Genomic DNA, 15752 nt, shown 5'->3' on the forward strand with positions numbered 1-15752 from the left:
AGGTTAAAAATTCCAAAATTCAGAATGCCTCTTCTCCTCCAAATGTTTGTAACTCCTCTCCAGTAAAGGCACTAAACTCAGTGGAGAGTGAGTTTGACAAATTAACAGGAGTAGGCTTCAGAAGGTGGGTAATAACAAACTCCTCTGAGCTAAAGGAGCATGTTCTCACCCAATGCAAGGAAGCTAAGAACCTTGAGAAAAGGTTACAGGAACTGCTAAATACAATAACCCGTTTAGAGAAGAACATAAATGACCTCACGGGGCTGAAAAACACAGCACATGAACTTCGTGAAGCATACACAAGTATCAAAAGCTGAATCAATCAAGCAAAAGAAAGGATATCAGAGATTGAAGATCAACTAACTGAAATAAGATGGGAAGACAAGATTAGAGAAAAAAGAATAAAAAGGAATGAACAAGGCCTCCAAGAAATATGGGACTATGTGAAAAGGCCAAACCTACGACAGATTGGTGTACCTGAAAGTGACAGGGAGAATGGAACCAAGTTGGAAAACACACTTCAGGACATTATGCAGGTGCACTTCCCCAACCTAGCAATACAGAAGAACATTCAACTTCAGAAAATACTGAGAACACAACTAAGATATTTCTCGAGAAGAGAAACTCCAAGACGCATAATTACCAGACTCTCCAAGTTTGAAACCAAGGGAAAAAAATGTTAAGCGCAGCTAGAGAGAAAGCTCGGGTTATCTGCAAAAGGAAGCCCATCAGACTAACAGCAATCTCTCTGCAGAAACCCTACAAGCCAGAAGAAAGTGGGGGCCTATATTCAACTTTCTTAAAGAAAAAAGTTTTCACCCCAGAGTTTCATATCCAGCCAAACTAAGCTTCATAAACAAAGGAGAAATAAAATCCTTAACAGATGAGCAAATGCTGAGGGATTTTGTCACCACCAGGCCTGCCTTACAAGAGCTCCTGAAGGAAGCAGTAAATATGGAAAGGAAAAACTGGTATTAACTACTGCAAAAACACATCAAAATGTAAAGACCAATGACACTATGAAGAAACTGTCTCAACTAATGTGCAAAATAACTAGCTAGCACCATGAGGACACGATCAAATTCACACATAGCAATATTAACCTTAAATGTAAGTGGGCTAAATGCCCCAATGCTAAATGCCCAATTAAAAGACACAGACAAGCAAATTGGATAAAGAGTCAGGACTCACTGGCGTGCTGTATTTAGGAGACCCATGCGACACACATAGGTTCAAAGTAAAGTGATAGAGGAATATTTACCAAGTAAATGGAAAAAAAAAAATAAAAGGCAGGGGTTGCAATCCTAGTCTCTGATAAAATGGACTTTAAGTGAAGAAAGATTAAAAAAAAAAAGAAGAAATGCATTACATAATGGTAAAGGAATCAATGCAACAAGAAGAGCTAACTATCCTAAAAATATAGGCACCCAATACAGGAGCACCCAGATTCATAAAACAAGTTCCTAGAGACCGTCAAAGAGACTTAGACTCACACACAATAATAGTGGGAGACTTTAACACTCCACTGTCAATATTAAACAGATCAACAAGACAGAAAATTAACAAGGATATTCAGGACTTGAACTCAGCCCTGGACCAAGCAGACCTAATAAACGTCTGTGAAACTCTCTACCCCAAATCAACAACAAACTATCATCAGAGAATAATATAAACACTTCTATGCAAATAAACTAGAAAATCTAGAAGAAATGGACTAATTCCTGAACACAAACCTCTTCCCAAGAATAAACTAGGAAGAAGTTGAATCCCTGAATGGACCAGTAACAAGTTCTGAAATGGAGACAGTAGTTAACAGCCTACCAACCAAAAAAAAAGCCCAGGACCAGACAGATTCACAGCCTAATTCCACCAGAAGTACAAAGAAAAGCTGGTACCATTTCTTCTGAAACTATTCCAAATAGAAAAAGAGAGACTTCTTTCTAACTCATTTTATGAGGCCGGCATCATCCTTATTCCAAAACCTGGCAGAGATACAATAAAATAAGAACATTTCAGGCCAATATCCCTGATGAAAATCGATGCAAAAATCCTCAATAAAATACTGGCAAACCAAATCTAGCAGCACATCCAAAAGCTTATCCACCACGATCAAATCAGCTTCATTCCTGGGACACAAGTCTTGTTCAACATATGCAAATCAATAAAAGGAATCCATCACATAAACAGAACCAATGACAAAAAATACATGATTATCTCAATAGATGCAGAAAAGGACTTCGATAAAACTCAACACCCCTTTATGCTAAAAACTCTCAATAAACTAAGTATTGATGAAACAAGGGCTATTTATGACAAACTCATAGTCAATAATCATACAGAATGGGCAAAAGCTGGAAGCATTCCCTTTGAAAACTGGCACAAGACAAGGATGCCCTCTCTCACCACTCCTATTCAGCATAGTATTGGAAATTCTGGCCAAGGCAATCAGGCAAGAGAAAGAAATAAATGGTATTCAAGTAGGAAGTGAGGAAGTCAAATTGTCCCTGTTTACAGCTGACATGATTGTATATTTAGAAAACCCCATTGTCTCAGCCAAAAAACTCCTTAAGCTGATAAGCAACTTCAGCAGTTTCAGGAAACAAAATCAATGTTCAAAAATCACAAGCATTCCTATACACCAATAATAGACCAGCAGAGAGAGAAATCATGAGTAAACTCTCACTCCCAATTGCCACAAAGACAATACAATACCGAGGAATACAACTTACAAGGGAAATGAAGGGCCTCTTCAAGGAGAACTACAAACCACTGCTTAAGGAAATAAAAGAGGACAGAAACCAATGGAAAAACATTCCATGCTCATGGATAGAAAGACTCAATAGTGTGAAAATGGTCATACTGCCCAAAGTAATTTACAGATTCAATGCTATTCCCATTAATCTATGATTGACTTTCTTCACAGAACTAGAAAAACTACTTTCAATTTTATATGGGACCAAAAAAGAACCCGTATGGCCAAGACAATCCTAAGCAAAAAGAACAAAGCTGAAGGCATCACACTACCTAACTTCAAACTATGCTACAATGCTACAGTAACCAAAACAGCATGGTGCTGGTACCAAAACAGATATATAGACCAATGGAACAGGACAGAGGCCTCAGAAATAACACCACACATCTACAACCAATTGATATTCAACAAGCCTGACAAAAACAAGCAATGGGGAAAGGATTCCCTATTTAATAAATGGTGCTGGGAAAACTGGCTAGCCATATGGAGAAAACTGAAACTGGACCCCTTCCTTCACCTTATACAAAAATTAACTCAAGATGGATTAAAGATGTAAATGTAAAACTGAAAACCATAAAAACCCTAGAAGAAAACCTGGGCAATACCATTCAGGTCATAGGCATGGGCAAAGACTTTATGACTAAAACACCAAGAGTAATTGCAACAAAAGCCAAAATTGACAAATGGGATCTAATTCAACTAAAAAGCTTCTGCACACCAAAAAAACCATCATCAGAGTGAGTATGCAACCTACAGAATGGGAGAAAATTTTTGCAATCTATCCATCTGACAAAGAGCTAGTATCCAGAATCTACAAGGAACTTCAACAAATTTACAAGAAAAAAAAACAAACAGCCCTGTCAAAAAGTGGGTGAAGGAGATGAACAGACATTTCTCAAAAGAAGACATTTATGCTGCCAACAAACATGTGAAAAAAGCTCATCATCTCTGGTCACGAGAGAAATGCAAATCAAAACCACAATGAGACACCATCTCACGCCAGTTAGAATGGCGATCATTAAAAAATCAGGAAACAACAGATGCTGGAGAGGATGTAGAGAAATAGGAACCCTTTTACACTGTTGGTGGGAGTGTAAATTAGTTTAACCATTGTGGAAGACAGTCTGGCGATTCCTCAAGAAGTACCATTTGACCCAGACATCCCATTATTGGGTATATATCCAAAGGATTATAAATCATTCTACTATAAAGACACATGCACACGTATGTTTATTACAGCACTATTTACAATAGCAAAGACTTGGAACCAACCCAAATGTCCATCAATGATAGCCTGAATAAAGAAAATGGGGCACATATACACCATGGAATACTATGCAGCAATAAAAAAGAATGAGTTCATGTCCTTTGCATGAACTGGAATGGATGAAACTGGAAACAATCATCCTCAGCAAACTCACACAGGAACAGAAAATGAAACACTGCATGTTCTCACTCATAAGTGGGAGTTGAAAAATGAGAACACATGGACACAGTGAGGGGAACATTAAACACCAGGGCTTGTCGGGGGATAGGAGGCAAGGGGAGGAAGAACATTAGGACAAATATCTAATACATGCAGGGCTTAAAACCTAGAAGATTGGTTGATAGGTGTAGCAAACCACCATGACGCATGTATACCTATGTAACAAACCTCCACGTTTTATACATGTATCCCAGAACTTAAAAAAAAAGAAAAAAGAAAAAAAAAAGATAGCACAGCAATAATTTATATTGTACGATATTCTCAATGATTTGTAGAAAATAATTGTCAACTTTGAATTGTATACCTCAGTAAACGCTCTTCAAAAACAAGGGCAAAACAAAGATATTCCCAGAAAATTAAAACTGATAATATTTTCCACCAACAGACAATCACTAAAGGACTATTTCGTGAAGAAGAAAAATTGTCTAGAAGGAAAAGTTGAAAACAAAAGGCATGGTGACAATAGAAAGTGGTAAACAGGGAGGATACTTGAGCACTGTTTGCATAAAAACAATGACAATTTACAATTGTTGCAGCGAAAAATAGAAGAGAAATATTGGGTAACTATAGTATTTAGAAGAAGAAGAAAATGAGAAGAGTGAAAGTGCTCTAAGTTCCTTTTCAGTGTCTGGAAGCGGGTGGAGATCCTGATTTAGACTTTGAATTAGGTATGTGTGTTAATATATTAAGTCAAATCCTGAATGAAGAGAAATGCAGTGTACAACTTCTATAAAAGCAGAGGAATACATGGAGTAAAATTTTACACTTAATTACAAGAAGGAAAGTAGAAAAGACACATAGAGAAAAGAGAAAATAGAAAGATATAATAAGATGAGAGAAATAATGCCACATGCATTCATAATCACAATACCTTAAATGGAGAAACACCTCACTAATTAGATAATGCACATAAACAGATTGGACAGAAAACTCAATCCAGCCATCTGCAATACAGCTATTTATATGGGGAAATTTAGAGTTTACAAGAGACATTTTGGGGAAGAAAAGGAATCATACAACAATTCTAAATATACTGGCAATACATAGAAATGCTTTCAATAACACACTCTCATACCATATAATGCAAAACTCACAGAATTGCAAGAAGAAAAAGACTAATCTATTTTCATAATAGATGATCTTAGTACAAGTGTCTTAGTAACTGAAAAAGCATACAGACAAAAATTAGGAAAGAGAGCAGATTTGAACAACACAATTGAAAGATTTGATTAATAAATACCAAACCTAACACCCAGTAAATATAGAATGCATGTTATTTTCAAGTACACACAGAAGAGCTGTAAAACTTCACAACATACTAAGCCAAAAGCAAATTTCAATAAGTATTAAAGAGTTTGCATCATTATATTTCAAATTCAATGCTCATTGTACAAATTTCAATAGAAAATAATGACATAGGACCTCATTTTTAAATATTATAAAACAATTATCTAAATAATAATAAAAATAAAAATAGTATATGTATAAATGTATGAGTTATAGCTAAAATAGTATTTAGAAAATTATATTAGAAAACAAAAATTCTACAAATTAATGAGCAAATTGTCCACTTCATAAGATTAAAAAAAAAAAAAGCTCAGAGAAATAAAAGAAATTGAATACAGCTATAAAAGGGGAAAGTAATTTAAGTGAAATAAAGATACAGTAGACATGGTTGACAAAGCCAAATGCTTGTTTGTTAAGAGGACAAAACAGTAGACAAAAACCTAGCAAGAATAACCACATAAAGAAAGAGAAGGCCTACAAACAATACAATTTAGAAATAAAAACAACACAGCAATACAGGCAGCGGAGATTACAAAAAGAATGCTAATATTATAAATAACTCAGGCTAATATACTTGAACACTTTAGTGAATAATTTTCTAGAAAAATATAATCTACTAATACAGTCCCAAGAAGAAATATAAACCACACAGTACTGTTATTTTAAAAATTACAAATTACACGTCTACCTGAGGAAGAACAAGACCAAAGCAGTACCAAACAGTTATAGAAGTAAATTAATTCAATTCATTCAGCAGTTTTTACTTGAACATCTATGAGGGTAGAGGTAATGTTCATCAAATGATTTCCTTTGTATTTTCCTGGCTACACTGGAAAATTCCATTCTCTCCAGACTATTCTGTAGTTTGGTGAACTATGTGATTGAGTTTTGATCAATGGAATGTGGTTTCTTAAGATCCAGGGTGAGACACAAAAGAAATGCCTGACTTTCCTTGTCCCAGTGGCTTCAAGCAAAGGACTCCTGCGTGGTATTGCCAGGTAATGGAAGAACCTGTGTGTGAAGTCACTGCTTGAACGTAAACTGCCAGGCAGAGCTGCTCAGTGTAACAGAAATGATGTAATTAGGAAATAAATTCTTATTTTCTAAAATTCCAAGATTCCAGGGTGGTTGTTATAGCAAGTAGTGTAAACTTTCCTGACAGATACACCTGCATTTGATATCCTTCTAGGATTCTGGGATACATCAGTGCTCACAACAGAGAGCACCTGCTCTTCTAGAATATATATTCTAGTTGAGGAGGTGAGAGATAGATAAAATTTAAGATAATAAAAACACATAATATGTTAAAAACTGTGAGTCGTTATGGAAAAACTAAAATTAGAGCAAGGTAAGGAGGATCAGGAATTCTGGGAGTGAGGGGGGAGACTGGCACGTTGCTCTTTGAAACAGAAAGCAGGGAGGCCTCACTGAGGTGAGATTTTCAGAGTAGAAGGAGGTGAGAGAGTCAATCACACTCACTCCCACCAACGTTCAAGGAACAGATAAACCAAATCTCATACAAACTCTTATGAAGAATGAGAAAGGAGGAATATTCTACAATGCATTTTATGAAGTTTGTTTAAAATTGCTACAAAATCCAGTACAACAGGAAAGAAGAGAAAGGAAAATGATAGTTCAATCTCACTTATGAATATAGAGATAACAACGGTAAACAAAATACTAAGAAACCAAGTCTAGTAATGTTTAGATATTAAAACAAAAACAAAAACAAAAAACAGCACCCAAGCCAAATTGGATTCATCCTTGGAATCAAAGAATGGTTTAACACTGGAAAAATCTATTTGTGAACTCCAGTACATTAGTTAGCAGGTTTAAAGAAATGAGTCTCATATTATCTTGTTATAACTAAAGTCTTTGTGTGGTTCATTGTCATTGCTAGAAAGGAATAATACTTGAGGCTGGTTAATTTATAAAGAAAAGAGCTTTATTTATGGCTCATAATTCTGCAGGCTGTACAGAAGCATGGCAGTGGCATCTGCTCCTGGTGAGGCCTCAGGAAGCTTCCAATCATGGTGGAAGGTGAAGCGAAGCTAGAATGTTACATGGTAAGAGAGGGAGGAAGAGGGGTAAGGGAGATGCCACACTGTTAAACAAGCAGATCTCACATGACCTCAGAGCAAGAACTCACTCATTACTGCAAGAAGGGCACCAAACCATTCATGAGGAATCCACCCCCATGACCCAAACACCTTCTGCTAGACCCACCTCCAACACTGGAGGTCACATTTCAATATGAGATTTGGAGGGGACAAAATGTCCAAACCACATCAATACAACTCAATTTTCACTTTGAAAAAAACTCATAGAAATCCAGGAACAGATGCATTGTTAGTGGAAGTGTTTTGAGATGCCCTGGAATGTGTCCTGAAAGGAAGAGGCTGCCCTTATTTGATTCCCCCTCCTGCTGCTTAGGGTGGTGTGATGAGTGGAGTCCAGGCTATCTTTTTTGACAGAGAAGCCAGGAATTCAGGACAGTGATACACAAGACGCTTGGGCTTCAGTGCTGTTGCTATGTCCTGTGATAATACCCTTTAATCTATACAAAATCATCTGTACCCTGGATAGCTTTCTTACTGAATAACTTTTAACCCTCTAAATCATATTTAAATGAACTTCATTGTTTTCTGAAAGGAATAGGTTATTTGCAAATTTTTTTGTTAGGCTGGAGGATGATCACTGGCATTTTCCCCTTCCCTACATGCTGTGGAGGAAAAGTTAAATACACAACTGAAAGTGGACACAAACAATGGTCACCAAGTCCCCGAACAGGTGTGTGAGCCCCTTGATGCATTCATCCAGCACTGTTTCAGAGAAATCTCTATTTCAGTCTATTCCTGTATGTTAGTTATTGAAAAACAACAGACAATTGTGAAAACAAGTTGACCTTTTTGTGTTCCTTGAGCCCAGTTTCAAAGGGCCCTCATGACTGGGCCTCATGCCGAACAACTTACAAAAAGACCTAGGGTCCCAGGCCACACCAAAGCCTCATGAGACCTCTCCTCATTCTGTGCACAGATGGGTGGCTGACTCTGGAGCCCAGGCTGTTGCTTCCCCCATCTGGTGATGATTCCTCTATAATCTGGTGAATATATATTTTTATCTTTTTCCTTCTCACCTTCCCATTGCAATTATCTTATTATATCTGTGGGAAAAAGAAAGAGAGATCAGACTGTTACTGTGTCTATACAGAAAGAAGTAGACATAAGAGACTCCATTTTGTTCTGTATTTGAGATGCTGTTAATCTGTAACCCTACCCCCAACACTGTCCTTGCAAGAGACGTGCTGTGGTGACTCAAGGTTTAATGGATTTAGGGCTGTGCAGGATGTGCTTTGTTAAACAAGTGCCTGAAGGCAGTATGCTGGTTAAAAGTCATCACCATTCTCTTAATCTCAGGTCCCCAGGGACACATACACTGCGGGAGGTCACAGGGACCTCTGCCTAGGAAAGCTAGGTATTGTCCAAGGTTTCTCCCTATGTGATAGTCTGAAATATGGCCTCGTGGGAAGGGAAAGACCTGATCGTCCCCCAGCCCGACACCCGTGAAGGGTCTGTGCTGAGAAGGATTAGTAAAAAAGGAAAGAGGCCGGGCACGGTGGCTCAAGCCTGTAATCCCAGCACTTTGGGAGGCCAAGGCGGGAGGATTACCTGAGGTCAGGAGTTCGAGACCAGCCTGGCCAACATGGTGAAACCCGGTCTCTACTAAAAATACAAAAATTAGCAGAGTATGGTGGCAGGCGCCTGTAATCCCAGCTACTCAGGAGGCTAAAGCGGGAGAATCGCTTGAACCCAGGAGGTGGAGGTTGCGGTGAGCCAAGATCGTGCCATCGCACTCCAGCCTGGGGGACCAGAGTGAGACTCGGGCTCAAAAAAAAAAAGAAAGAGGAAAGAAGGCCTTTTGGCAGTTGAGATAGAGAAAGGCATCTGTCTATCTGTCTCCTGCCCATCCCTGGGCAATGGAACTTCTCGGTGTAAAACCTGATTATCTGTTCTATTTACTGAGATAGGAGAAAACCACCTTAGGGCTGGAGGTGGGGTGTCCTAGCAGCAGTGCTGCTCTTTATGCACTGAAAATGTTTATGGAGATGTTTGCATATATGCACATCAAAGCACAGCACTTTTCCTTAAACTTATTCATGTCACAGAGATCTTTATTCATATGTCTTTCTGCTGACCTTCTCCCTACTATGACCCTATTGTCCTGCCGCTTCCCCTTTTCCAAGATGGTAAAGATAATGATCAAAAATTCTGAGAGAACTCAGAGACCGGGGCTGGTGCGGGTCCTCTGTATACTGAGCACGGGTCCCCTGGGCCCACTTTTTCTTTCTCTATACTTTGCCTCTGTATCTCATTTCTTTTCTCAAGTGTCTCATTCCACTTGATGAGAAATGCCCACAGGTGTGGAGGGGCAGGTCACCCCTTCAATATCATTTGCTTATTGTATCATTTGCTTATTAAATCTGTATTGCCGTATGCTTCGGATAAAGGCTGTTTACCCTTAAAGGTATTGTGTGTGTGTCTTTTCTTTTCCCTTTGCACATTTCCTGCAAAGAACATTTTTTGGCATCATGAACAGGATTCAAAAAGGAAAGTATGTCATTTTTCAGTTGAAAGAACAGAGCTGGAGGCTCAGGGACTTCCCATATCCTGGATGGGAACTCCCCTAGTTCTCCCCACTGGGCGATTAAATGATCCAGGGGAACTGGCCTTTGTGAAAACTGAGAAATCTAAATTAGTGCATTATAAACCATTGGCTGTGTGTGAGGCACTGCAGGGAATCCCAGTTGGTAAAGGGGACACTGAGGGAATTTCCTGGTGGGGATGGTGCTTGCTTACTGCTTAAAAGTTAATATATCAAGATAGGGACTTGTTGCTGCAAGAGAAATGTAAGCCAGAAAAGGAAAATGCTAATCTGACTTCCAGACTGGCCCTGACCCAATGCCAGACCTATGTCTTGACTGCTCAGGCTCAAAGCTATCAGCTTATTGCTGAAAAAATACAGCTGTCCGAGTGGCCAGGTCGGGGTAAAACTGAAGAACTAATTAGCCGGGACTTGGAGCAGGTAAAAACCCAGCTCCTATCTCAAGGATGGGAAATTAACCCGAGTAAAATTCAAGGACCTGCACAAACTGTGAAGTTCCTTGGCATCCTATGGAATGCAGGGAAACAGTCAATTCTACCAAAGGCTAAGGTTAAAATACTAGAATTTGCAATACCTACCACTAAAAAGGAGGCACAACAATTTATTGGCTTGTTTGGATTCTGGAGACATCATATTCCCCACTTGAGTAACATTTTACAACCTCTTCATGCAGTCACTAGAAAAAACTATGACTTTCACTGGGGAAAGAAAGAGAACATGGCTTTTGAACAAGCTAAACAAGCGGTGCAACTGGCCCTGGATCTATGGCCCTTACAGGATGGGCCAGTAACTGCAAGTAACTGTCCTAGATCAACATGCTGATTGGAGCCCTTGGCAAAAACAAGATGGGAAGAGGGTGCCTTTGGGATTTTGGACCTGGAAGCTGACAGAGGCCGGCAAAGCTTATACCCCTTTTGAAAAGCAACTGTTAGCTTGCTATTGGGCTTTGCTGGAAACAGAGCACCTCTGCTTCAACCATGATGTCTTTATGAGGCCTGAAATTCCTATTATGACTTGGGTCATGAGCTCCCCCAAAATCCATTGAATAGGGCGTGCTCAAAAAAGTAGCTTTATAAAATGGAAATGGTATATAAAAGATAGGGCTAAGCCAGGACCAAAGGGGGTATCGTTTTTACCAAATTTGCCAACTCGGGAAACCACTGAGCAAGACCTACAGATAGGGAAAGAAATCTTCCCCATCCAATGGGGCAAATCCTTTAAAGAACTAAGCCCAAAGGATCAGAAGCATGCTTGGTTTATTGATGGATCCACCAAATATATTGGTGGGATCCAATGCTAGAAGGTCATAGTTTATAATCCTATTTAAAAAAAAAAAACATATGCATTTCTGATGAAGAAAGGGGTGGGAGCAATCAGCTGACTGAATTGGTAGCCATCCTCTGAGCTACTCAGGAGGAGGCCAGAGAGATTTTTCACTTGTATACCAACTCTTGGTCAGTAGCAAATGGTCTTACTACCTGTATTCCCCAATGGGAACAAAACCAATGATTAATTGGGAATAAAGAGGTTTGGGGAAAACAATACTGGGAAGATATCTAAATCCTGGTGCACACCACCATTATCACTGTTTTCCATACAGTGATATGCCTACAGATGCTCATGCATCTCTGCTTTCTCTTACAAGACTATTCAATCAGCAGGCAGATCAACAGGCCAATATTGCCACCATAACTGCAAACTTGAATGTGGATGAATGGATTACAACACGTTCAAGCCTTGCAGTGAGAGGCATTATAGTGTATGGTGGTATAATTGATAATGATTACCGGGGAGAGTTAAAAATCATTTTATACAATACCACCCCAGATTCTTTTGCCATAAAGCTGCACATGCAGGTTGCCCAGCTACTGGTAACACCCTGTCAGCAATTAACCCCAGAGGAAATTTCTACCCCAATAGAAACAACACATACAACTGGAGATTTGGGTCCATCAGAGTTGGCTTAAGTCCTGGGACTTAAGTGGACATTTAAGTCCTGGGGCCAAAGTATGGGTAAAACACTCATCAGATCCCGACCCCTAGGGCTGGTGAACTTATAGCTATGGGGGCAGAAAATGAAGAGATAATACCATGTTTCTCTCTGTTTTTGTTACTACAGAGAATAACCTGTCTGCTAGTAATCAGTACCTAGATAGTCATGTCTGAGGACGAAAATGAGTAAATCGACTGAGTAACCGCTGCTAGCTATGAGTTGAATTGCCAGAGGCTGCAGGAAATGGACTACCCTGGAGAGTCATCCCTGCCAACATTTCTGAATGGCTATGTCACTACCAGTGGGGCCACAAAAACAACACTTGCAATCCAATCGGGACTTCCTTTGACCAAATCAAGCAATCTATCTTTGCCCAAGTCAGGTGAAAGGTGAACTCCGCCCTTGCCTTGCACCAAAAGCCTTGGTATGCTGCCCAATATGCCTGGAATGGCTTATACTGGGAGCCTACTGTGCTGGTAGCTGGACTCCATATAGCCCCACTTTGTTTGGAGGCCTTACATGGCTCCTCCAATGCCATTCTGGGGTTTCTCCCACCAGACAATTGTCAATACGTACTCCAAATAACACTGCCCCCAGTGAAACACAATCTCTTTCTTACTTTAATAACACCATATACACTATAATTATAGTAAAACCATTGCTGTCCCCTGAGGGCCCTCTGGGTATGTGGATCCTATGGGTGGTGATACCTGCCCCAACACTGGATGGAGATATGCACTTAGGGGTGGCCATTAATTCCATTCACAGTCCAGGATAATATTCCCCTCCCCAGTAATCTAGATACTTACAAACCTGGCTGGTTACAAATGCACCAGACTCCCTGGTGGTGGTACCCTATCACAGTATTCTCCTCTGCCACCGGTATAATCCTGCTACAAAAACAAATTAAAATATTAAGCTTACATGTAGAAAAGGCTCTTAATGATAGTAGCATTGGGATTATGTTTTTATCGGATGAATTTGCTCAGCTGCATACTGTTGTGTTGCAAAATTGAATGGCATTACATACGCTTACTGCAGCCCAAGGAGAGGTTTGCATCTTACTGCATACTGAATGTTTTGTGTATATTCCTGATGATTCTCAGTATTACTGTCCTTGCCCAAGATATGCAAAAACAAGTAAAACGGTTAGAATCTAACCATCAGCACCCCATCATGGACTGGCTATCTAACTGGCATTGGCATTGGCCATGGTAGGTGTAGTTTTTATTAATTATGCTTTTAAGCCTCCTGTGCTTACCCTGTATCTGTAATCTATAACAACTATGCCTTCCCCATGTATCTGTAAGGGTATTTTCCTACAATTGAATATTAAACTGAGGTCAAATGTGGAGGAAAAGTTAAATATTAAATTTGAACTCAATTGAACATGGACACAAACAATAGTCACCAAGTTCCAGAACAGGTTGTGTGAGTCCCTTGATGTATTCATCCAGCACTTTTTCAGAGGAATCTCTATTTCAACCTATTCCTATACGTTAGTTATTGAAAAACAACAGATAATCACAAAAACATGTTGACCTTTTTGTGTTCCTTGATCGCAGTCGCAAAGGGCCCTCGTGACCAGGCCTCATGCCGAACAACTTGTTACAAGAAGAGCTAGGGTCCCAGGCTGTGCCAAAATTCATGAGCCCTCTCCTTGTTTATGCACGGATGAGTGGCCAACTCTGGAACCCAGGCTGTTGCTTCCTGGTCTGATGATGAATCTTCCTTAGATTACACCATAATCTTGAGTGTAGTGGCCAACTCTGGAGCCCAGGCTGTTGCTTTTTGGGCTGATAATGAATCCTCCATAGTCTGGTGAGTGTAGTGTCCAACTCTGGAGCCCAGGCTGATGCTTCCCAGTCTGGTGATGAATCCTCCATAGTCTGGTGAGTGTAAATATATAGATATATTTTCCCTTTTCCCCTTCTCATTGCAATTTGCTTATTATATCATTTGCTTACTATATCATTTGTTTACCATATCATTTGCTTATTATATCTGTATTGCTATACACTTGGGATAAAGGTGACAAAGCAGGATCATCACCATCATGGACAAGCACATCATTTTAAAATTCACCTTAATCAAAAACCACCTAAATCCAAAGGGCATCAGTCTAATGGCTAAGATCAACATGACCATAAACTACAAATAACATCTCCAACCAAAAACATGTCAAACTCTTCCTCAACCAGAGACATGCTAGCCCCAAGATAGCCCCACTCTGGCCGGGAAGATGCCAGCCCCCAAATAACTCTCCTCCTGCTGGAAAGATGTCTGCTCCAAAATAACCTCTCCTCCTTCCAGAGACATTCCAACCCCTCTATAAAACTTCTCCCTCACACAAAAACATTCCAAGCTTATAATAAGCCCCCTCACCCTAATATATACTCTTAGTCTTTAAAAAAAACGAAAGCACTCATAACCAAAAATCAGCCAGATGCCCCTCTCAGGTTTTATCTAAAGTAAACCTGTCTTTAACTGTCAGCTGCATTTTGTGTTTCTTTCCTCTTTCTGTAAGTCTTACATTTGGTGCCGAAACCTGGGATGGGTGCTGGGGGCAGAGGCTTTCTTGCAACCCAGGAAGCAATAGGCTATGGCAGCTCATCCTAAGTAAATTCCTGGATCCTGAGGGTCTCTGGCCATCTGCCTCATCTTTTCTCTCACATCACTTTTCGAGCAATTTGGGTGAGGAGGACAATTAACCTAAAGGGGGCTGTGAGGCTCTGGCCGGGGCTACTCCCCAGTGAGTTCTCTAAACACTCAAATCTCAGGAATTTCCTCCTGAAATCACCTCCAACCACCCATAATGGGTATTTCACTCTCTCCCCTCCTCCTCTTATCCTCCCTTCTCCTTCTTTCTCTTTTTCTGTCTTCCTTTTGTGGCTCCAGCCTGAAGGACTCTTTGCCGATTCTAACCAGAACACCCAACATCAGACATTAATCCAGCTGAATGATAAGATCTGCCCTCCCCTGGCTTTCTCTCAGTACCTGGGAAAGTCAGGTCTGCTCTCCTGGTCCCTGAAGGACCAGTGGGACTAAGCTAGAGGAAATCTGGGGGACACCCAGTTTCTTCTCACCTTGACTGTCCTCTTTAGAGAAAAGATTTCAAGTCTCTGTCTTTTGTCTGGGGATGCCTAAAACAAAAAGAGACACCCTGAGTTTCTTCTCATCAGTCCACATGGGTTCCAAACAATCCCACATTCCTACACCCTGTCCACTGTGCTGTCTTCTTCACAACCTCGCCAAACTTGGCTTAAGCATTTAGTCTTTTATTGTAATACAGCCCGACCCCAGTACACAATAGATAACAACAGTCGATGGCCCCAAAATGACACCTTTAACTTGGAAATCCTCAGGAACCTTAGCAACTTTATAACCAGGAATGGCAAATGGCAAGAGGTTCTCTCTATTCAGGCTTTCTTCTATGTCTACCTTAAATCCCAACCCTCACTGTGTCAAGCTTCCAGCTCTCATAAAATCTTTCTTCTTAATAAAAACCCTCCCCAGGTCTCTCTCTCCTCCAAAACTCCTTTTAACTCATTCTCCCTCTGCAGGAAGTGGCT

At 40.1% G+C, this 15752-nt stretch overlaps 1 protein-coding gene across 1 annotated transcript in view; it reads left to right on the top strand.

The window, feature by feature from the left end:
- The window catches only part of LOC123571756 (uncharacterized), a 30350-nt gene extending 15122 nt beyond the window's left edge, over nucleotides 1-15228 (top strand). Inside the window, exons 4-5 of the mRNA XM_074034007.1 lie at nucleotides 10512-10607; nucleotides 15079-15228. Coding sequence (XP_073890108.1) covers nucleotides 10512-10607; nucleotides 15079-15228 — 246 coding nt within the window. The remainder of the gene's footprint in view (nucleotides 1-10511; nucleotides 10608-15078) is intronic.
- The last annotated feature ends 524 nt before the right edge of the window (nucleotides 15229-15752 follow it).

Source organism: Macaca fascicularis, chromosome 1 (assembly GCF_037993035.2).
Source record: "Macaca fascicularis isolate 582-1 chromosome 1, T2T-MFA8v1.1".
Classification (NCBI taxonomy): domain Eukaryota; kingdom Metazoa; phylum Chordata; class Mammalia; order Primates; family Cercopithecidae; genus Macaca; species Macaca fascicularis.